Source organism: Spermophilus citellus (genome assembly GCF_964194105.1).
Source record: "Spermophilus citellus genome assembly, chromosome: 8".
NCBI lineage: Eukaryota > Metazoa > Chordata > Mammalia > Rodentia > Sciuridae > Spermophilus > Spermophilus citellus.
Window position 1 is genome coordinate 123,534,373 of NC_138189.1, and position 25,568 is coordinate 123,559,940.

At 34.2% G+C, this 25,568-nt stretch overlaps 1 protein-coding gene across 2 annotated transcripts in view; it reads right to left on the reverse strand.

The window, feature by feature from the left end:
- Positions 1-20,742, reverse strand: part of GRIA2 (glutamate ionotropic receptor AMPA type subunit 2) — a gene marked incomplete at both ends in the record, with an annotated part of 140,487 nt that extends 119,745 nt beyond the window's left edge. For both annotated transcript variants that reach the window (XM_081304515.1, XM_081304516.1), the window contains 2 exons: positions 19,979-20,119; positions 20,655-20,742. In XM_081304515.1, coding sequence (XP_081160641.1) covers positions 19,979-20,119; positions 20,655-20,742 — 229 coding nt within the window. The remainder of the gene's footprint in view (positions 1-19,978; positions 20,120-20,654) is intronic.
- Positions 20,743-25,568: the final 4,826 nt, after the last annotated feature.

Below are 25,568 nucleotides of genomic sequence, written 5' to 3' on the forward strand. Positions count from 1 at the left end.
AGATATGCTCTTTCCTGATTCTTCAGGTGTCAGGCTGGTTCTCATCCACCCAGTCTCACAAGCCCTTCCTCACTCCGCTGCCTATTGTGGGATCATCATGTAGTACCTCCATCATATCTCCCTACTGAGGCTTACGCATCCCAACTCATAGTTCTCTTTTCTATTTCTTTCCCTATTGATGATCACTAACCCCATTCAAATGTAGGCTCCATTAGGACCACACCTATCTAGTTTTCACCAACATCTCAGTGCTTAGCACAATCCTTCACAGCAGACAGATTGACAACAAGGTTCCAGAAGCCTATGTAAAACTTATATCTACCCAACTTGTGGCCAAATGCTGTGTACGTTATGCATAGATACACACAAAACCCAGCCTCCCTTCGCCTTTCTCCATGTTCATCAGCACACTACCTTACTAGTGAGAAGGATGGTGATATGCAGGTGAAAAAAGACCTAGCATCAAAACAGTTCACCCACACTGTTGCTCAGGTGCCTCAAAGGAACTTAGTGTTCTTGGGCACTTTAGACTCTTCTCATGTAGAGGGCATTCATTAAAGAAACTAGAAATAAAATAAAATAAGATGCTTTGTCCTTCAGCTGTTCCTGCATGAACTTGAATTGTAAGAATAAGCACTTTCATTTCCTTTCAATTTCTTCTGCAGGGTTTAAAGTCAGATTCAGATCCAAATCATTTCAAATCCTAACTGCTTTTTCAGCATAGATAATTAAAAACATTTTCAAGCAAGGTAAAATCCTTTAAACTCTATCAGATGACTAAAATAAAGTTAAATGGCCTAAACTGTCTCAAATCAAATACAGCCTATCTGCATTATTCGTGGATCTTGTATTTGTGAATTTGTCTGCTCCCGAAAATTTATTTGTAAACCAAAAATCAATATTTATAAGCATTTTCATAGTAATTAGCAGGCACAGAGAGGTGAAAAATTGCCCAACACCCTGTTCCCAGTTGAGGTAGATCAAGGAAACAGCCTGCTTTCCTCTTAACAAGTATCCTCTCTGCAGCCTATTTGGTGCCAAGATTTTTTGCATTTTTGCACTCTCTAATGGTGATTTTGCTGTTTAAAATGGTCCCTGAGCACAGAGCTGAAGTGTTGCCTGGTATTTGTAAGCACAAGAAAGTTGTGATGTACCTTACAGAAAAAAAATATATGGATTAGATAGACTTCCATCTGGTATGAGTTATAGTGCCACTGGCCATGAGTTCAGTGTTAATGAATCAACAATATATATTTAAAATGGTGTCTGTAAGCAGAGACATATATAAACAAGGCAACATATTGATGGATTGATGAAAATGTTGTGGCAAGGGGCTCATAGGAACCTAACTCTGTTCCCCACAGGAGCAATGAATGGCTCAGTATTAGCTAATTCAATGCTCTGGGAAACTTTAAACAAGAATCACAACTTTTAAGAAAGAAGGTTAAACTCTTTATAACAGTTACATGAGCCTCATAATCTTACCATCATCTCTATTATCAAAAAGCACAAAAAAAAATCAATCTGCCTGAATATCATCAGAAAAAAATATTTGAAGAACTATACTTTCTCTCATTCAATAATGTATCATTTGTACAACTGTCACTTCTATGTGTTTCCATTTTCTAAGGCTAGAGATAAGCTCTGTTATCAACAAGGTAAAGGTTAAGAAAGAGTCGACAATAAGAAATAAAATCTAAATCATCAGGGCTCTGTTTATTCTAGCAATTGTTTAATAATTATTTAGTATTTCTACCTGATCATTTTGGTGTATCTGTTAAAACATGGGTGTAGCCGTAACCTGTCTAATTCTAGAAATAAAATCCCAGAAATAAAACATATGATGACCTTCATGATGAAAATACAAAAAAAAAAATGCCAGAGATGAACTATTTAAGAATATATAATACAAAACTCTCCAAAGTGAAACAGCAAAGATGAATGCTGTGAATATAAAATTTACAGAACTTTTCCAGAGAAAAGAAAAATAACATCATTAAATACAAGGAAAGGGACTACAGGATGAGATTACAATTAGTAATATAGAATGCACAAACAAAATAGCCCTTATTATTTATGTCATTGCTCACTTGTTTTTATCATCTTTTCCCCTTAACTTTAATATTCAGGAATTTTTTCATATCTTTTTCACTAAAAACATTCTTCTCTACTTCTAGGAATTCTCTAGTGTTTCCAAAATTCCAGAAAAGCTATACTTTCAAATGACTATGTGATAATAATTAGGAAGGAGGAAAATGTAACTATTTAGTTAAGATTATTTAGGCATAGCTATTGAAAACAATCTCAGAATTGTTTACATGCTGTATAATAATCAAATAAATGTTATGTAATTTATTTTAATTGCATTATATCAATAAAAAATAATAGTTTTAGAGGTATAGTATCACAAAAATTTGACAGATGGTCTACATTCAAGTGTTTATGTTATATTAAGACTACTTTAAATAAAAAAGGCAAAGGTCTACTAGAAAGAAATAATAGTCAAATAGAAAGAAATAATAATGAAAACAGAGAAGGTAAATCCTCTTTGTAATAATTGCTAAGCATTTCTCAGATCTTAAGGAAGTTATTTTCAAATTGAAGTACCTAGAAGGACTTATTAATAAAAACCCCCTTTAAATACATTCCTGTGAAATTTTAGGAGACTAAAGATTAAGAAGATCTTGCAAGCTTCCAGAGAGGAAATAATAAATGCATGAAGGAAAAAAAAGCAGAATTCTCAAACAACATATAACAATAAAAGGTACGTGTGTAATTCCTAACAAATTCTAAGAAAATATGGTTTTAACCTAGAATTTGATGTCTTGTAGAGCCTTCAATCACATATGAGAGGAAAATTAAAACCTTTTCAAACATTCAAGAGCTTAGAACATTTACCTCTGAGCACTTTTTCTCAGAAGTCACTTAAGAACTCTAGGGGGAAAAAATTAAATTGGAATGGAGACCAAGAAAATCAAATCAGTGGGTTCAGAAACAAAAGTCCATAAGTCAAGAGTGAAGAAAACTTCCAAATAGAGAGCACTGAAGTTAATAAGCTCAGGAGAAACTGATTTCAAATTTTAGGAAAAGAGAAAGCTCTTGAAGGGTACTTTTCAGGTATAGAGAGATTAATGAAAGAGGAATATAACATCTGTAAAATAAAGGCACAACATGCAAAGAAAATAATAAAAGGACTAGAAATTCCAAGATACTTTTAACATCCATGTGGAAAAAAATGTAATCTAATTCTAAAACCACTGCTCCTAATTAGGACATAATTGATCTTGAAGAAAAACTAGAAGGCATTCTGAGCAATAGAATCAATCAGTAAGATGGAAGAAGGCATTCACACCTTATTCTATGGGACAGGGACACCTTATTCTATGGGACAGGGACAGTGATTCCATTGAAATAACATACGTAGCCAGATATGGTGGCCACACCTGCAGTCCCAACTGCCTAGGAGGCTGAAGCAGAAGGATTGCAATTCTAGGATAACTTGAGCAATTTATAGAGACCCTCAAAATAAAAACATAAAAGGGTCAGGAGGGTAACTCATTGGTAACACACTTATCTAGCATGGGAAAGATTCTGGGTTCAATTCACGAGACAAAAATAAAACGGATAGATAGATAGATTTACATATATATTTATATTTAAGTAAATTATAATATTATATAATAGATTCACACATACATATCTACAGAATTGTTTTAAAAGAATGTATTTGTAAGTAATAAAAAATGAATTTAAAATATATGAAGAAATAAGCCAGCCAAGAAATAGATATATGATAAACCACAGTACAGCAGTGTCATCCAAGCATATGAGTTGCTCAGAAAATTCAAGAGCAACAAATCTGGAGTGCATTAGGAGGATGCAAGAGAAGTCTCTGGAAATACTAGATTCCATGAACTAGATATATGAGAATTAGAATTTACAAATATATAAAAACCATATAATGCATGAGGGCATTTGGGAATTTCAAATATCAGGAAACAAAAAATGCTTTAAAATTGGAAAATTCATTCATAGCATGGTACTTGACAAATAGTGAATAACTGTCACTCAACCTTATATAATTGTGTAAATAACACTGCTTTTTCCAACTTTTAGAGTAAATCTATATAAAGCCTATGTATACAGGACCAATGAATTATAAACACAAGTAGACTATGAATATTCTCAATATTGACTCACAAATGCCATCTAATTATAAAATGCACAATTAAAAGACAACATCTATAACTGTCAAAATGAGAGCTGGCTTCAAGCATATTACTATAAATCATAATAAAAAACATTAAGCAAGATAAAATTAAGTACAATTATTTTATTAATAAAGAGTTAACCACTAGATGAATAGACAGAGGCATGTTGTTTTCCATTTTGTCTTTCTATGTTATTGGAAGTTTTAAATATAAGCAGATACATTCTAAGAAAAAATCTCCAAAAATAAGCCAAAATTACATATTTTTGTGGCAATTATTTTTAAAAAGTAATCTTATACAAAATTGAAAGGAAAAATAATAAACTAGAGAAAAGAATCAAGTAGGCTTTGATTGCCAATGGTTACTATCTGGTTTTAGACATTAGTAATATTCACTAATAGAGTTCTTTTATTCTGGACATAGGGAGGATTAGCCTCTCCTCCCTTGAAGTTGGGGGGGATATGTGAATAGGACAGTGACATGTCAGATAAAGTGACATGGTCCTCATCCAAGATGAAGCATGAAATTGTTGGATGTGTGGCTCTCTAATCTCATCTTCCCCTGCCATGGTGACCTTGAATAAATAAACTCATACAATTCAATAGGAAAAAAGGCCTAGTTGGCAGTGAAAATTGGGCAAAAGAACTTAAATATTTTATGAAAGAAAAATCATAGATGAGCAATAATGAACATGAATGCTACATAACAAAAGAGGACTTTTAGCTGCCAAATATGTAAGGACTTTTTAAAATTATAAAAATGATTTTAAGGTTCTAAGAATCTAGGCTTTTCACAGATAACTGCCAGGATTATAAATTGGTATGAATATCCTTAGCATCCATTTGAAATATTTAAATGCTTCATCATACTTGTTTCCATATTTATAATTCAGTCACTAGAAATGAGGGAAAATGTATATGAAGAATTTTCATTTACAGTAGTATTTTATAATGAATAAAAAGGACTCAAAAATAAAAGATTATTAATTGAATTATCTGCTTAAATATTATGAAGCTAGGAAAATTTAGTTTGCAAACAGCTATAAAGCCATACAAAAGTGTTTCAAGTATAATATTAAGTACAAAATAGCTGAAAAAGGACATATGTAAGTATTACCAAGCAATTATTTCTTAGGTAAATTTATTGTGGTTATTTTCCTTTGGGTTTTCCCCATTTTCTACCTAAAATATATCAACTTGTATAATTAGGAAGAATATTCTAATAAGAGTTTCAGAAAGTTTGTATTAATTTTTGAACAATATTACAGGGTTGGGGGAAGAAACAAAACTAGCTATGCTAGTGTTTGGGAAAAAATTTTAAAAGGGTTTTCACATGAAAAATTGTTGTGGCTCTATTATTGTAACCTTACTTTGTTCAACCAGACAAGACTCTATTCCACAAAAGATGCATGAAATATATTGTATTAAATCATATTGAGGGCAGGCATGATGGCAAATGTCTATAATATCAGCAACTTGGACACTGAAGCAAGAGGACCACGAGTTCAAAGCCAGCAGAGGCAATTTAGTGAGACCCTGCCTCAAAATAAAATAGAAAAAGTGCTGAGGATGTAACTCAGTGGTAAAACAACCCTGGGTGCAATTCTCAGTAGCAAAAGGGAAAATTTTATGTGGAAATATAAAAATCTTTCCACTCTTATGTTTATGGAAAGGCAAAATATTAGAAAACACACTTCAGGGCCCTTGATCACATTTTGCCCCATTCAGTAAGTCCATATATCTCTTGTAATATTTTTAATCCTTTTTATTTGCACAAAATGAAGTAGTTTCAAATTTACACATTACCCTGATATTCTAAAAAAAAATATATAGTTCATGTCCTGCACCATAAGTGGGCTGAAAGTATATTCGTGCAAGTAATAGTTTAGCATTATGTTTAGTATTCCAGTCTAAATCAGATTTATCAAACACTGGTTGATATTTGGCTTTAGTTAGAACACATTACTGATTTTCAAAACAGGGGAGGAAACTGTACACTATTTAATAAGGCCATGAGTATGTGATTTCCTTCATCTTTCTTTTTCTTGTACAGAGAATAAACAAAGGGGTACTTTATCACTGAGCCACATCCCCAGTCCTTTATATTATTATATAATATAATAAAATTATTATTTATTATTTTTATTTGTTATTTTGAGATGGGATCTTACTAAGTTATTTAGGGCCTCACTAAGTTGCTGAGGCTGGTCTTGAACTTGTGATCCTCCTGCCCCAGCCTCCCAAACTGCTGGGATTACAGGTTTGTGCCACTACACCTTTACCTTTCTTTATTGCATGTGAACTATGGTGTTTAGTTTTAATAGTCTATTTGTGAACATATATATTGATACACTGAATTACCTTTGAAGTAATATGCAAAAGTAGCAGCCCATTTAAGTGTTATCAGTGCTGTGACACAAGCCAAAAAACATAACAAAATCTTTTATTTATCCCTCTGGGCTCAGTTAATGTTCAAAATTTGATATGCTCTTTTATTGATCCAAGATCCCTGTAACATAAAAGCTCAATTTATGATAACAGCTCTGCTCAGGAATGTCTTCATGACTTTACATTCCTCTGCTGATAGTAGATTCAATCTGTTTATTTCATTTCTTGTTTAAATTCCCACCTTGTTTTTTAACTCCTTGAAGAACTGTTTACTTAAAAAGAAAACTTGATTGATTTAAAATCAATAAAGGAAAACTGGATATTTTAATATATGCTGTGACAACTAGCTAACATTATGAGGGAAAAAAATTAAGATACATTCCCCCTTTAATAATCAAATAATACAGATAAATCAAAAATTTATTTTGTATCAAGAAATTGTTAAATAAAATTACAGGCAGTATTTTTTCTTCTTTAAATAATCTGAAGTAGGAGAAGCTTTGGGGAGCAAGGCACAAAAATTCCAAAGCAACAAACAATTTTGAAATTGGGTACACAATACTGGGTAAAGTGGCTGCAATCAACAAAGCATCTGTTATTTTAATATATGTATCAGTGAGTAATAAATAAACTCACAATAAATGGATATCACATCCAAAGAAAGAAAACTGAGCAAAACTATGAACAACTGTGTACACACATTTGTACACACACACAAAAAACTATGTTTCCATTTTAAATGTAAGTAATGAAAGAATAGCAAAATTTTAAAAAGTTTAATGACAAACATCACCAGATACATTCATACACTCTAGGTAGGACTAGAAATTGATATGCTTTTTTGAATATTTACACAAAATGCAAATACTTTTAGACTACAATTTTTTTCACTCATTGCAATTTGTTCTACAAACCCACTTGCATATGTTATTAAAAGAGGAAGCTGGGGTGTAGCCCAGTGGTAAAGTGATTTCTTCCCATGTGTGAAGATCTGGGATCAATCTCCAATACCAAAAATATAATAAAATAAAATAGAGAAAAAGAAGGTAATCATCAATAAAATGCAGGATAAACAACAGACTACTTTGCAATAATTAAAAAGAAAGAGGAAAATCTCTGTTCAGGTAAAAGATATACTCTTGGTTTTATTAAGCAAGGAACAATCAAGATATAGAATAATACATATTACACGCCAACTTCCAGAAACCACTGCTAGTAGTTATCTCAGAGAAATGCAATTGTGGTGGAAGAAAGACTCAAAACAATTTTTATTTCAAAACGATTGAACTGTCATGGATAATCAAAAATAACCAGTTAAAATAAATAAATAAATAAATAAGGATTTATTATATCCCCTTTGTAGTGGTTTGTAAAATACCATATGTATGAAGTATTTTCATAATAATTTTTAAAATGAAAAATATACATACCTTAAGAATCTTAATTCACAATTACTGCACATTTTAAATTTTAAATCTCCCACAATACCAACAAATTACTGTAAATAAATATTTTATACCATTTTTGATGTTAAAATGCATCAATTTTTAAAAATAATCATGATTTTCCACCAGAAATCCTCAAACTGCTTTAAAAATCAAAGTTTAGGTTATATAAAGCTGTTTTAATAGTGTAAGAGATGTTAGCAAGGTATCGTGTTTCTTATATTATTCTAAATACTCATAGTCATCAACAATTCTAATATGTTGTAAAACCTATTAATGTAAAATTTACAACTAGCTTCTTCAGCAACAATCTGGAATAGTGTTTATTAGAGTTAAATATTTTAATCTACATATATTCATTTATGTAAAGAGCAAGCAATAATTTCAGCAGTATATATCAGTTCACACTGAATTAAAATATTTTGGCAATGAAAAGGGAAAAATCATATGCAAAATAAAATACAAATCATAAATCATCATCTCCAAATAAAAACCAAAAAAACTGAAACTGCTTTTGATAGAACTATGAGTGACATTAGAATTAACATTATTTCCTCATTTGGCTAACCAGTTTTTCAAAATGTATTTTCAATCAGTAGTCACCTGCCACCCAAATCATTTTTACATTTTCTGGTCAAGTTTTGAATTGTCATTTCTGCTTTTAAAATACTTGGATTTAGGTCTAGTTTCAAGGCATAGAATGGTATTTATAAATGATCTAGAAATAGTAACTGTACTATACATTCTAACTTAATAGGAAAATCATCTGGCTAACCTAGATTAATGAATTGTTTTACTATAAATAAAAGGCTTCACACCCATGAATAATTTCCAATACAGAAATCTTAACTTATTGTCACTTTAGACATTACTGAATTGATTAACATTACTGAAGTGATTAACATAGAACAGGCTTAAACTAAAGGTTTGAGGAACAATAAAAGAAAGAAGACTATCCTGTGATAAGTTTTTAGTTGGATACAAACAGGATAGTATAATCACTTTGAAGATAAGCGGTTTACTTGTATACAGGGCATTCAACCTCCCTCCCAAATTCAGAATCATCAATGTAATTTGTTTTTTAAATATATAGATGTTCTTTCACTGAGTAATTTTGACCCCAATTCTTACTAAACTACCTTATTAGAGTTCATATGGCTCCTATTAACTGCAATATATAAAACAACACCAGAATAATGAGAGTCAACACAGAATGAGGTAGTGAATATTTTATAAACTATAAAATATGTTTAGCTAATATGTAGATCATTCTTATTCTTACTCATTATCAGTGGCTGCATTTCCTGTTCCCATCTCTGTTTCCCAAAGGAAGTAATTTCAGACCACGTAATCATGTGCATTTTTCAAAAACAAAACAAAACAAAACAAAAAATCCTTCCAAAACTTTCAACAGACTACAGCCAGAAAAACAGAGCTTTTTTATTCATTCTGGGGAAGAAATGTATGAGGAGGATGACAGGAGGCAAGCCAACTAGCACTAGCAACAAGATGCATACAGGTATCCCCAGGAAAAAAGTCCATTGGGAACCTGACGGATGTTCAATGTCATTCCACTTGTGGAAAATGCACCACTTCATTTTTATTGCTTGAATATAATAATGGTGGAAGTGATAACTGAAGGGCATCAGATATTAATGTTAAATGTTAAAACAGAATGTACATGATTTTATGCATGATTTTCAGTTCTTGCAGTTGATCTGTTGAACTTAGGGAATGGGGAGTTGTGGATCAAGGACACAACAAAGATCTTGTCAAATGTGCATGCTCACCAGTTTCCTAAAAATGCTTAATATTAAATACTTGTTTCTAATATTAGCTTGAATGGTTTTTATTAAAGCCCATTATTATGATAATTACATAAAAAACTGTTAGTGGCCTTCACCTCCATGCACCTAAAGCATGTGACTAATATGCAATCAGAATCACTGAAATTAGGGATATTAATCACTAAATTATATAGGACAACCATTGTGATTTAAATACAACAATGACCTCATGAGGCAGGTGTTATAATGATTCCTATTTTACAGAGAGGACACACACTACTACAAAGTTTAAATAATTTACAAAAAGTCACAAAGTGAATGTTGGACCTATAATTTTAATCCACAATTGCCTGTGCTAATCAACTAGCTACACCATCAACTGAGACTGATAGAGGCTCTGGCTCAGAACATAGCCAACTGGTTTTCTGGGCAAATTCTTCCCAAGTAAACGCAGGGCAACTCATTGAAATTTCTGTATTCCCGTCTAGAAATGGATATAAAAGTAATTCCAGGGGCTGGGGTTGTGGCTCAGTGATAGATCGCTTGCCTAGCATGTGTAAGGCCTTGGGTTCGATCCTCAGCACCACATAAAAATAAGTAAATAAAATAAAGGTACTGTGTCCAACTACAACTAAAAAATATTTTTAAAAAAGTAATACCACTTATTCTATAATCCTTACAAAACTACCACAAAATATATGAACATGTTTGTAAAATAGAAGTGATATGTGAGTATTCAAGTTATAAAATCTATAAATTCTCTAAGGCAGGGACTTCCATTTTATTCTTCTCCCTCACTCTGAGCACAATGTCCAGTTTCCAGCAAATGGAATACAAGAATACTGGAAACACTGATGAAAAATTAATTGAGGTATTTATTTTCTCATTTAATATCCCCAATAATATTATTAGGTTTAATAAGGAAACTGAGCTTTATCTTAGAGCAAAACCATGCTTTGTATCATAAAGCTACTAATTATATTTAAACCTATCTTTGCCTTGTCCTCAAGTCTTGTGTTCTCTTGACTTCTTTTCACTTAAACAAATAAATTTAATTGATTCAGTTAAATGAAATGTTAGGAATCTATAATGCAGTCAGTTTGGAAAAGTGTTGAAATATCTTAATTACGCACTTAGTGATCTACTAAGGGTAAGTTGTTCAACATCCTGAAATGTAAATGATATGCAATAAAGCAAATGCACTATTACTTGAGTTTCACCATGTCTGCTTTTAAAAACCATTACAATGTGCTGAATTAAATGTGTGGCTTATGTGATTTATTTTGTAAATGACCTTTTTGTCACCAAACAGCACATGTCCTGAAAAGGTATACAAGCAATAAAAGAAGATTCCTACAAGAAACTAGAAATGCATTTTGCTTTTACCTCTGCATCTCAGAGCAAGCGCTAGTCAAAATTCTCCAAAGATCCTAACACAGGATGCAATATCAAAAAGTTCCCTAACTTGTATGCACATGCACACTTTTGGCCAAACACATTTCATATTGTTTATGATGACTATTGCATATCTTCAAAATAATGCTTAACATATGATTCCCTTCCACAGAGTTGGACACTGAGATGTAGGTAAGCAACTTGTCAAATGACACATATCTAGTAGTTGGACTAGAATTCAGTTCCAAGTGCAGATGCTAAATCAATTCTAATCTGTATCCCAGGACATCAGGGCTACAAAGCGCAAAGAATAAGTGTAGTTTTTTTATCTTCATAGATGAAAACTTGTGTATTCATCATTATGATGACAATCCTCATAGTTTCTTGATATCCAATTTGAATTGTATATTCTCCTAAAATTTCTTCCTATATCTAAAAGAGTAATAACATTGTAAACTAGTAACAACCAAAATCTGGAAAAATAAGTAGAATTATAAGTTATGAAACTACTTAGAAATTACAAAACAAATATTACCATTTCATACATATATTAAAATGAGATTAAAATTGTTTAATTTCTCACAAAGAGAAGATGTGGATAAAGACAAAATCATGATATAATTTGAAATGTACTTTTCAAGGAAAACCAGCAAAGCGCACACACAACCCCTATCCATCTCCACTTCCATACATATATTTGCCAAAGTGCATTGAGCAAAGATGTTTTAGGGAGCCGAGGACTTTCCCTTTAGTGTAAAATTCAAGAACTATTTAGGTGGTATCTGGCTCAATGAAAATAAATGGTCCCATTTAAACATGCAACTCACAATAAATAGCTGTCATAAAGTCCTTGAGAAATATGTCTAAAATGTTCCAATTTACTACCAGATACTCAGGAGGGAGGGAGAGAGTAAGAAGAGGAAGTGAAAGAAGGAAGGAAGGAAGGTAGGAAGGAAGGAAGGGAAAGAAAGAGGAAGAAGAGAAAGAATACATTTCCAGATCCAAATTCCTACAGCTGTATCTAGTGACCAAGACTCCTGAAGTGTTTTTCCCTTTTTCTCCACAGTTTCTCCTCCCACATTTTAAGAAATCTGCCAATATCAATCCACAATGAGGAAGAATAAGTATTCATTTCTTATCCTGAAAATATTTATTTCAATATTCCCATTCTATATTTTTACTCATACAAAAGAAATAGAATGTGTAAAATCAAAGTACTGATGTATACTTATAGTTGATGCTGGAATAATTGTGAAATGAATGCTAAATCTGAAACAAAACTATTTTTTAATTCAAAAATTTAATACAAGACACAAAAGGTTTATGGGCAGAAAATTTTTTTCTTATATAAATTATATAACTTGAGTTTCAATTAAATGTATGCTGAAGTTGGAAATGACATAGCTAATATTCTATTACAGTGATGAAGAATAATCGGATAATACTCCACTATATTTTAATAATAAGAACAGAGTGTACTCAGTTTACATAAAGATATTTCTCTCATTCCTATCAGTATAATTTGGTATTTGAAAGATTAGCACTAAAATATTTATATTGCAAGGTACCTTCGGAGACTCACTGAAATTCATCAGAATAAAACTACCAGGGACCATAAAATAATTAAATACAAAATGATTTATTATTTGAAATTGATTTCCATAAAGAGAAAGTAAGCATCATAGAAATAAGATGTTATTTTTGCATTATTTTAGATAAACTAAAATTTAGACCATTTCTCAACTCAGCCAAATTTGTACTCATATTTTACATGCTGAAATAATTAGAAAAAAATGAGTGTATTAACATTGCATAGTTATGAACAAATTATATAAGTCTATAAAGTAAAATTCTGAAGAATACTCAAAGTAAAAAGACTAAGAAAACTGTCATCTGAGAAATGTAAAGAAAGATGAAAATTTAAACTACAAATAAAAAATTATTTACTTATAAAGTCTCTTTCTATGATAACCCACATCTCCCAAACTGTTTGTTCTGTTCAGCTAAAGACAATTACAAATTTCAAGAGTCTAAATTTTAAATTTTAACCTTAAGCTATAAATTAGTAGCAAGAAATGTGGACAATTTTCTCCATATGTTATTGCACAGGTGTTTCCTTTTAAAAAATATATTAATAGAATAAAAATAAGAAAATGCAAACTTACTGAAAAACAACTCTAGAGATAGACCAAGGCAAAAAGGGGGTGGTGGGGAGACACAGAAGAATACAGAATAATCACACACGTTAGTTCAAATAAAGCAATTGGCCCACAATATAAAGTCATGCCCATAAACACTCCATTCCTAGATATGTTCTAAAAGAAAAAACAATATATTAAATTCTGTACATTTTGTAAAAAATTTACACTGAAGGAATTAACACAGAAAATTGTGGCATATAATATTCTGGCAGGAGGCAACAAGGAATTTTCCCAGATAAATTTGTGACCACTCAAGGAAGACATATAGTTGCATTTATGAAAATCAAAACTTAAAATGGAAGCTGAGCAGTCCTGTATCAGGGTACTTAGAATAGAGTCTGGCCTTCAAAGGACTCACAGCATGGCTTTTGCATCATCCTAACAATTAACATTTATAAAAAAATTAAATGCATATTATGCACATATTTAAAAAATCATTTTAATAGCTTTAAGTATAAAGATAATGACTATGAACATGCCTAACTTGCAGATGAAAATAAAAATAAATATATTACACCTCTGTTTAAATAGGATTTGAGGCAGAGATCAAGCACATTGTTTATTTTGAAATTGAAATGTATAACAAAAGTAAACTTATGACTTCAAAAAGCATAATTTCATGGCAAAAAGTCTTGTATAAAATTAAAGGTGTTTAGTAAGTAAAAAATAATTAAGTGCCTCAATGCCCTAGGAACTTATAGAGGTTTTATAAAAACACAAAAGTTAACAGCAGCTTGTCCTGCCCTCAAGAAGGTCACATTTTACATTCTCCTTGTTAATTTTTAAATATTCTCACTCCATAAATTAAGATTACCAAAAATAATAAAATATTTTTTATTGAATAAAACAAAATAAACAAACAAACAAAATAACAGTTGTTACACTTAGAATCAACACCACTGTTAAGAACCACATTCACTTTTTTCCAAGTTTGCAAAATCTGTTCTGAAAAACAGTTTGATGTTTAAAATTTTCTACATCAAGGGTAAATTTGAAATTTAATTTTAATTTCAGCAAATCATTTCCTCTTGTACTGAGCAGCACAGCCTTATAAGAGGTTTACCAATTATTTAGATCATTAGAGGAAAAAAGCTCAGAAATTTTGACAAAAATTTTCATAATAAAAGAGTTAATATTTTAATGGAATCTTGGAAATCTTCAGTGAATATAGTTGATAAAGAAATATAATTTACCCAGAGAACTATAAACAACCCAACAGCATTTATTATAATGTGCCCTTCACTCACTTATAAAATTTTTGCAAAAGAAGATTTCCCTAATTTAATTCAGATTTTTATTTTCTGAAGTAGCATGTGTTCTGCAGATTAAGTAAGTTTATTGACTTTTTTTTTTTTTTTTTTTTTTTTTTTTTTTTTGCAGGAGGAAGAAGAGAAAACACATTATCTGAAAACACAATTTACCGCAACACCAACTGGAATAATCAAGAATCAACTGCTATTTCTCAGCCTTCTCAAAATTTTCTGGGCTCAGGAAGTTTGAACATTTACAAAATGTTACTGGAAGAGATTATGAGAGGATCCCAGATCTGCACAAATCAGCACCAGCTTGTCATAATGTCACAGTACAATAACCCCAGCACTTTTGAGGCTTGACATGAAACAGAAATGCTCCACACTTCTTAAGTCAGCAGATTGAATCTTGTAAGACCTCAGGCAGGGATTGCACAGGAGTAAATTCTTGCTCATTTAAGCTTCCATAATTTCATACAGGAATTTTTATTTGCATACATAATTTCTCTCATCCCCAAATACAGTATTTCAACCAAGGGTATCCTTGGATTTCTGTTTAGTACATGCTTATTATTTTCTTGATACTTTCCAATGATAAATAAATTTTGTGACTACAGTTCAATGATAAGAAAGATACCTCAGAAATTGTATTTGTGTAATCAAGGTTTAAAAAAGGGAAAAATATAATTTTAGAATTTTCTCCCTGTTAAGAGCAGTTACAATCATTTCTGTTCCTAAATGCTTTATGAACAAGACTACAATATGTAGGATGGTCTATTTAATAAATAAAATCTAAGATAATCTGTTTCTAAAAGGAGGAACTGAACTTTGTTTCTCAAACAATGTTTTAAATAAAGCTTTTCAAATTAGATTTCATTTATATTTTCTCAATTTCTCTAAGTAAATTCATTTACAACATTTTAAAAGGGATTCGTATTCAGTGTAGGCAACAGTTTTATAAAACACAATATTTTCTCCAACATCTCCATCTGCTGGCTTACAGAAAAAGTAGATTTTCATTTTCTGTTTTTTAAAATTTAATATTTTTATAATTTACTTTGTTTTATGGAATTAATAATTAATTATAAAATTGTTAAATTATCATTAACTAATCTAAAAGCTATTTGTCAAATTCATTTATCAAGATTCAGAAGATTTTGAAGAGTAAATCCAACATTTAATATCTTTAATCCCCCAAATCCTATGGGATCAAATACTCATGTTTATCACCATTACAGACAGGTTTTTTTTTTTTTTTTTACTTTTCCTAATTAGTATAGCACCAAAATTTACTAAAATTATTTAGAATGTAAAAATACGTAGTATTTTCCTAAAATCTGCTGTTGATTCTATTAGTTAACCATGTGGTATGTAGACAAACACTAGTATCAAATTTATTATTTTCTCAAAAATTCATATTTTTATTACTGTAATAAGTTACTTCCGTTTAAGAACTACTAGAATGCCTTTACACACACTAAAGTTCTTAAACAACCCTTCAGCTGCCAATACACACTAAAGATATTGAAACCTCTGAAGCATTATAAACTATTAGAACACAGGAAAAAGTTCAGAAAAACTGAGTTACCATGGGAAAAACATTCATTTATTCTCGATAACTGAGTGAATGAATAAATTCTTGAGGCCCATCAGTGGCTTCAGCTTCTGTCAGTCTCAAGTTTCTTTCTGATTATAGGCTTTGTATTTTCTCATAATGAAGGTTTTGAAAAACCCTCAGGGGGTTAAAAAATTGTGTTGTATGTAGTCAAGATGAAAGGGAAAGAGGAAAGGAAAGAAGGAGGAAGGAGAAAGAAAGAAAGAAGAGGAAATCAGTCTTTATTTCCTCAGGTGTCCACAGAATGAAGTAAGACTGAACAGGTACATTCCGATCTCACTATTGACTAAAAAAGGATATACAGGAGAACAGTGGAATGCACTTAGTCATTTTACCCAGTTCAGAACAGAATGATTTCAATTCATTTGCATATGCTTAACCCACCCATTCATAAGATCTTCTTGGATGTTTAACTTAATGTCAACCTCAACAATTCCAAAGAAAGTTCCTTCATCCCAGTAATGAAATTAAATCAGTGAACAAATAATCTTATTTCTGTTAAAATTCTATCACGAAACTATAAAATCCCACTTTCTTAATATATAAATCTAACCCAGTGGGATTTTTATGGCTTAACTAAAACGAAGAACAATCTCCCCAATTATAAGCATTGAATGACAATACCCATTATTTAACAATGGAATTACAGCACAATTTCTTAGGTTTTTGGTGGAAATGAGGAAAAGATGCTTTGGTCTTAACTCTCAAAGTACCTGATACTGTAAATTCCACTTTATATAAGAAAAATTATGGGTTCCCCAACTTTAAAAAGGCAAGAAAACAAAAGAAAGGCATTGGAGAAAAAGCTTGAGGAGGGATTAAATACCCAAGACTCATGTTGGTAAATTTGACTTTGGAGATCTCTTGACTAGTGATTTTGTGCTTGTACTTTATATAATCATCTCTCCCTCACTTTCACTCTCTGAGAAGAGAGAAACTAATATTTTCTATTGTCCTTAGCACCAAAAAAGGAGGAAAAAACATCCCATTTCATAGATTTTGAAATTCTTAAATGAATAAAGAAACTGAGTCACATATGTGAAGTGGTTAACCCAACAAGTCAATGTCAACTCTAGAAAATTCTGTCCCAGGGGGCTCTTTTCTGTAATAGTGCTCTGCTAGTTCTCTGTAGCAATCTGTAAAATTACTTATAACATGGGAAGTGTAAGTGCTGAGATTCTGAATTTTCATGTTCTTTAAATACATTCAGTTCCTCCAAATAATTTCAGCGTTCTAGGATAATAATCCATGAGGGGTTAAGTTTAGGATCTGAAGATATGTACTTTTTTTTAAAATTTCAGTTTCACTTTCTGAGAAAAACAGAAAGTCTGGGCAAAATGAAGATTTGATCATTTATTACATGAATATGTTCATTCTGTGAAAAATCATGGAGTTGTATGTGTGTAACATTTGTACATATTCTTTCCATACATTTTATTTCAGTAAGATCTGTAAAAGTTAAACATGTTTGCAAACATATATGAATATACATTCATACACACACACACACACACACACACACACACACACACTAAGGTCAAGGAACTAAACCTATCCTAAGGTAAACCATAATCTTTTCTCTTTACAAAGTCCCAACAGTAATTCAACATGTGTTGGAATCAAAGAATATTCATTTTGTTTAATGGACATATCTATTATTTTCTCAGAATGCTCCCTTCACTATTTTCTCCAATGAATGAACTTCTCAGTTTCTGACTATTTTCAAAATTTATAAGTGTCCACCCTAAAATCCACTTCCTCCCAATAACGGTAGTCTTCCCTTAGGATTCTTTACTTTTCAAAGTATTGTCACACTAGTATACAATTACGTATAGTTATTCAACACAGTTGCATATTGAACTTATAATTTAGGAAAAATGGAAACTTCATGATACCAAACCAATAGTCTAGTTCTGGTAGGTAAATAGGTCAAGCAAGAAAGCCTTTAAAATTTAAAGCAGGGAGTGTGTGTGTGTGTGTGTGTGTGTGTGTGTGTGTGTCTGGGTCTGGTATGACTACAATTTTCTGATATATTCTTCTATGACATTTTTTGAAGCCGCAAATCCACTTTGTCTGAGAGAGAGAGTGGGAGAGAGAGAGAGACAGATCGTTCTCCTGTAAAATCAGCATTTGAAGAAAACAGCATTGAAACCTTAAATCGGTCCCTCAAGAACAATTGGATTCTGGTCATCTAATATGACACAATAATGCCCCTGTTCTATCACTCAAAGGAAATTATTCAGTTCTTGATTCACCCGGGTGACAGCGGTTGCAAAATGAGTTGATGATGTTCCTGATATTGTAATCAAGCCAAACCATCGAATGCATGATTAAAGCTTAATACGAGGAAGTGGAATGACAACCAGTTGTTTGTCTAATGTGGGATCGCTGCAGTGGGGCTTTTCCTGTGGTAATTTTCCGCTAGCTCCTTTACACTGTAGCCAAAGTGGGAAGTAAGGCATCTGCAAATCTCCCCCAAATCATTACCTATGAAATAGGAACTGCGAACATCACGGCAGGAAAGGATCGCCCCAGCCCAGCCAGCAGGAAATGATGGCAGCTCTGGGAACCCGGCAGGAAGGTACAGTGGCGGCGGCTGCACTGCCCACGCCGGCTGGGGCGCGAATCCCGGGAAAGGGCCGCCAGCCTTTCCATTGAACCTTTCAGATACCTAATCGCTTGGTTTCTATTACTGTATTTGAAGCCTTGATGGAGCTTCCTCGCGAGTCCCCGAGCACTGAGCAGAGTGGAAGGACTAATATGGAGAACTGCAAAGACTAAAATGGCTGATCAGCGACTTCTTCAGATTTTAAAACTCGGCTGGATTCAACTGTTGTCCACCCCTTTTCCACTGACAGCCTTTGCCAGAGCCCGGCTACTTGAGAACAAAGCGCGCCCGGCAGGCGAGCAGACCCCGGCGCCCGGGGCAGAATCGCCCCCTTCGATTCTGGCAGGAGCTCGGTGGAGAAAGGGACCGTGCTCCCCCTGCCCCAGCCCACTTCCCCACCCGGCCTGGGCTGCGCCTGCCTGCGTGGGCCTCGCTCCTGCTGCGCTGCGCCCCTCGATTGGGCGTTATGTAACAGCCCTGAGCCCAACTCCAGAACCATTCTAACAACTTGTCGGGAGGAAGAGAAGAGCCTGGGGCTCCCGGGGACCACAGGATGAGCCTGAGCTGAGGCTGCGGATCTAAGCCCCAAACACAGGAGTTTGCTGCAGCTGCCGGGGAGGCATCAGGGCTCTGGCAGTCCCTGGTGGGATCTGTCCAACAGCCCGACAGCGCGCCCTGGGGAACAGCGTGTTCTCTGTTGGCCAGGTGCCAAGAGGCGCGCGGGGGAGGGGGCGGGGACGGCTTCTCTTAGCACTCGAGACTGGCGAGGACCACCCTGAACCCAAGAAAGATGCTCCCAGCTCGAACCCCCACCAGACTCCCCAGTGCGCAAACTCTTCAATGCCTTTCGCGCCCCCTGTTTATACCCCCAGCCAGCGGGGGTCTCTGAGATTACAGCCACCTTCTCTCTATGCCTTCACACGCACGCGCGTGTGCAGTCACTCACACCCACACACTGACACACAGAAACACACACACACACACACACACACACACACACACACACACACACCATCCCACACTCTCATTGCTAGCTTTCCGCGTGCGGCACCAGAAAGGCATGAATATTCATTACTTACAAGCATTGGTGACTGCGAAACTGTTGGCTACCTCCAAATTGTCGATGTGGGGTGTCAGTCTGAACTCCGAAGTGGAAAACTGAACCATCCCTACCCGAAATGCACTGTATTCTTGATCGGCGCCCCTCGGAAACAGCCCCCCTGCAAAGAACAAACACCAAGCAAGAGAACCGTGTCAGTGCCCTGGAGGGAGAGGAGGGGAGCCCGCTAGCACCCAGAAGCCCGGAGTCTCTTATTCGCGCTAATAGGCCGAATAAACACATCTACAGAATCGGGCAGCAGGGGTCGAACGTCCAAAAGGTAGCCAAAGGGTCAAGACACTAATGAGAATCTTGAGGGCAAGGTAGGTGGCCAGAAACGTTCGCTTTTACTCATAATCACAAGCTTTGCATTCAGACCCCTAGAGAATCTGAGCAAACTGGGAGATGTCATTAAGGCAGAATTAGTAAAATTTGGGGGTCAGAAATGAGAAGACCTTTTCCTCTATTGTATCAAAGGCACAGTCGTTTCCCTTTGCTTCATCCTAAGAAAATCATGTATATTCTAGGTAGTATAAATCTGGAATGCAGTCAAGGTATGACATAAGTCTACATGACATGAATTAATTTGTCCACTGTGAACAAAGATTACCACCAAATTATGCACAATTCAAAAGCATAGCACAAAGGGTACCTACCTATCTGTATGCTGTTAGAAGAGACACCAAAAATCAGTCCCCATAAAACAGGAGAAAGGAGGACAGAAATATGCATAATCTTTTGCATTTCCAAGAAAAGTAGAGCATCCACAAAATACCCCCTCTTTTTTTTTTTTCCTTTTCCTCCTCTTCCTTCTTTGGCCGTTTTCCTCAGCAAATTAGATCCTTTGCATTTTGAGACAGCAGTTTAGCACCACGCTGCTAAAAACCTGAAGTGGAGGCAGAAGAATCCCTATTTCCCAGGTCCTGCTGGTGGCTTGTTGAAGCCCTGCGCCCTGTGCCCGCTCCCGAAGTCCGGAAGACTGGCTGAATGCAGTTTTCAGCGGAGCTGCCGCTGTAGTCCCAGTGTCTCGGAATATTCAGCACCCTCCCATGCACTCACACACACTCACCCTCTCTTGCGCTCTCTTCTCCCTCTCTCCTCTCTCTCACGCGCGCGCGCGCACACACACACACACACACACACACACACACACGCGCGCGCGCGCACACACACACAGGCAAGTCACGGAGAGGAGCAGGCAGTCCTGGGCGCGCGTGCGCGACTCGCGGCAGGCCGCGGACTCGCGCGCACACCCCTCCCCCGCACGGTGCCCCGCACCCCGCACAGCACTGGCAGCCTCGCGTGCGCGGTGCTGAGAAAGCGCTGCTCAGAGTCCGGCAGCCGCTGTCCCTTGGAAAGACCTCTTCTCTCGGGAGCTATCGCGCCCACCGCGCGTTTCTGCCTTTCAGCACCGAGGACAGCGATTTCCTCCAGCCTGGAGCTAAGGTTGTGCCGCTGCTGCAGCTCTCACTCAGAGATGCTCCAGCCTGGATCAAATGCAGCAAAGATGATTTCCGGCTGCTGTGCATGAGAAGTGGAATTGCAAATTATTGTTGGCGGTAGAGTGCTCTCTTACCAGGCCCTATTGGTTTACATTTAATTTTTTTTTTTTTATTTTTATCTTCCATCTCCTGTGAAAACCCACTTAGCAATAGAGGAACGCTGCTGTGAACCTCACTTGACTTAGGTGAAAAGCAAACAAGCAAATAAAATATTCATAGAAGTGTTCCAAAACTGAACTTTGGTTTCATGTGCTGTAGACAGGATCTAGGAAAAATCCAGAATTCTATTCTTAAAGGACAAAGTTGAGTAGTAGAATATTCAGGAGAGAGAATGTGTGAAGTCCTTTACATGGAAACTCCATCTATAGAGTACATTCCTTTGGGCTGTGATGCCGACTTGCCAAGCCACACTGCGTGCGTGGAAGGCTTTCACTGCCTTCACTGCGGACTCTCTTCGGCTATAGAGAGATAGACTTGGCTCCTTAGATGTCCTTTCTTTATACCGGATTAAAAACAAAGGAAGGGTTAATTGGGGGTGGGGGTGGGGGAGAAGCTCAGCTAATCTAGAAAGGCCACAGAGCTGCAGAATCTAATTTAGAGACTTAGTTACAAACTTGATACCACACCACATTTTGGCTCTTGGTTTCAAAACATCTTTTCCTAAAGGAAGTAAGCTACTTCGGCACGTAGTAGACTAGGAATACAAAGTTTGTAGAAAGGAAGTCGGTGGAGAGGAATGAAGACTATAATTCATGTCTGCACACTGATTGCCAAACCCATTCCTGAGAAGCTGCTCTGGCCATTTCCTCTGCTGCCTCAGAAATTCCTCACCAAATTTTATGACTTTTGTGATTAAACAAAGAAAGAGAAGAACAAGTAAAAGATTTTTTTTTTTATAGTAGCCAGGAGTTTGGGGACCACAACACTAATAAAGGAATTTACTAATATTTCCAAAATGCCGTAAGAGTTAGCCTATCATTTTACCTTCTTGTGCAGTTGTGATGTTAATATCACTCCTGCAACATCCTTATTGAATGTATTTACTGATACTTCCTCCCCTTTATCACCCCGGGACTTAATATCTCCATTTAAAAAATGAGAAGATGAGCAAAAGTTCTCTCTGACTTTCAAATCCTATGATTTCAAATCATGTCCTTCCTTTTAAATTGTTAATAAGGAGAAAACCTATAATCTATTACTAAATGTGTATACTCCAGGTTAAAATAGTTTCTAGTTTTATCACTAAGAATTTATTTAAGGCAGTTAATAAAATCTCTTCAGTATGTATAAGACCAGTCTTCTGAACCAAAAGGAATTAGCTTTTTAAAAAGTCAGTAAGGATAAAAATAGCAGCACACACATACACAAAATTGCAACATGAAAAATAATTTAATAAAAATACACATTTAACTAATGTGATACAAGGTACAAAAATTATTTGAAATTATTCCTTCTTTTAATTTAAAAATGAACATCTAAAAGAATAGATAATAGGACATAGAAAAATTGAAATGACTCTTCAGTCATTTTCTTTCAATTTTTTCACAAAAATAATCCTCAATTTCATACAAAATAATGCAAGTGAGCTTAGAGAGGGAGGGTAGCTTAAACATGAAAAATGATGATTTCTAAAATGTGGGTCGATGTAAATTGAATTTTTAAAGATAAGAATGTTTCAAAAACTATCTTCATCTTAACCTATTTCAAAGTCAAGAGCAGGCATGAATTCAAAATTGACTGAATTACATTCTATAAAAACAAGAATTTGCTGAATCATAGAACATTTTTCCTAGTAAATATGTAGGAGCTTAAGAAAGTAACACTGTCCACTGACTGATTCATATATGAGGTAGAAATAAAAATTTCAGCAAGTATTACCAGTAATTCAACTGCTATTCTATTAATCTACTCACAATGTGCTTATGTATGTACCTTTCACACATTTGGGAAATTTCCTATAATTTGGCATAATTGTATTAATAATTCATGAAACTTTTCCAATTCACTATAATATTCAATAATTTATCTATTTTCAAGTGCAGAATGCTGTCAATTTAATTATAATATATTTAAATCAATTGAAGTTAATGTTTCTATAAATGAGAAATTTTTGGAATTTATTGTTCATATGTCCAGAGTTCTATTTTTAGCACTTAGAAACTTCTTTTTTTCTAGATCATTTTGTCTTAAATTTATCAATAATAAAATCAATTTTGAAGATTACAACAGTTGAATAGAATAGTGTACTCTAAGAAACAGTTTGTTATTTTCTGCCCTCTGCTGTTCAATTTTGGCAATTATATAAAACTTAAATATTGTTTCTGATAAGTTACAGTAAAAAAACAGAAGAAATAAAAAGTATTGGTCATCTGATCATTGACCTTTATGGTGGTTCGTTGACGATTGTTGTTTCTGTGTATATTTAAATATGTTTTTTTTAGAAATGCTAAAAATAAGTGTTATATGCAAAATTATAATTTCTGCTTTATCTTTGTTTAGATATAGGAAAGAAGGATTTTCCTTTTACATTTTCTATGAAATACCTAAGAATTTAAAGTATGCTTACTCATTCTTTGCAGTTTTAAAGTCACATTCCATGATGAAAAACTTTTACATAAAAAAATGTCATTGTGTGTGGTGGGGGAGGATGGATGGTAATTTTGAACAGATAGACACACAGAACTTTCAGCTGATGTTATTATCAAAATTGCATTTAAAATACCAGTGCTGTAATTCCTCTGATAAAGTCTGATCAAAGTCAAGATCACCACCACCCTTCCTATTTACCCTCTGCAACTGTGAAAATGTGATTATCAGAAAGTGTTGGTTGCAATTAAAGTTAGAAAATAATGAGCGTCCATTCTGCTTTCACCAGGAGATGGCAAAGGGAACAGCTCCTGCAGAAGGAAGCTTATTTCAAATATGAGAGCAAATAAAGGAAATGGGACTTTAATTACTCAGGACAATAAATAAAAAGGGACATACATTCTGAGGAGTTTCAGCCTTAACTAAAGAATAATGCAAATATAAATATTCAGTTTGAGACATTATTGATTATATTTTATTTTTGTTGCAAAATTTTAAATTATTGATTCAGTAAGGTCAATTTCATGACCTCAGAGTTTGTATCTAAAGCCAGGCTTTTGGATGTATTTGTCTGTATGTATGCATTTTTTAAATAAAGTTCAAAAATGGGAAAAAGTAGAGTTTTCATTTTAGGTTTAAAACATTTGACAATATGAATTTTAATTAATGTTACCCCTAAAGTTATCTATCCTGTACCATAAATATTTACTGGAATATAAAATATTTCAATTTACTAATCCATTCAGCAAACATACTTAAGGAAATACAAAATTCTAACTGTTGCATTTGACATGGTGGATAAAATTATGGACACAACAGATAATGTCTTCATGAAATTCCCTACTTCAGGTAAATGCACAATTAAGATTGTGTGATAGGACAATGAGAAACCAGAAAAAATGGGCAAATTATTTAGGTAATTTAATAATGGAAATTGAACATCTTTTATGCCAATTATATCATGGAGCTCACTAGAAAAGAAAGTTTATTGAAGGCTTACACCCGACCTAAGTCAAAAACAGTTTAGCTAGATAAAGAATTGAGATTTTAGCAGAGAGCACTTCATTAGAAATGCAACATCAGCAAATGCTGTGTGCAGTGTTTATAGAGGGGAAAAAGTCACAGGAATAAACAAGATCAAGACCATGGTAAAAAAAAAATGTGTGTACACTATCTTCTAGGAAAAAAGAATTATCTCGAAGGTGATAAGATAACTTTTACCAATGAATTTGTATATGTTGGAGGTAAAGGAGAAAAAGTCAAAGCCATGTTCCAGGATAAGAGACTGAGTGCCCCAAAAGATGATGGTCTCATTCTGTTGAGTGCAAGTTGATGGGTTCAGTTTTGAACACATGGGGTTTACAAAGTTAGTGGAATGTGACCACTCAATCTACTGTGTTAACACCTGAAACTGATTCTAAGACTCAGGGGAAAGACAAGTTAATTTTGAGACTCATCAGTCCCTGGTGTTTCATGAAACAG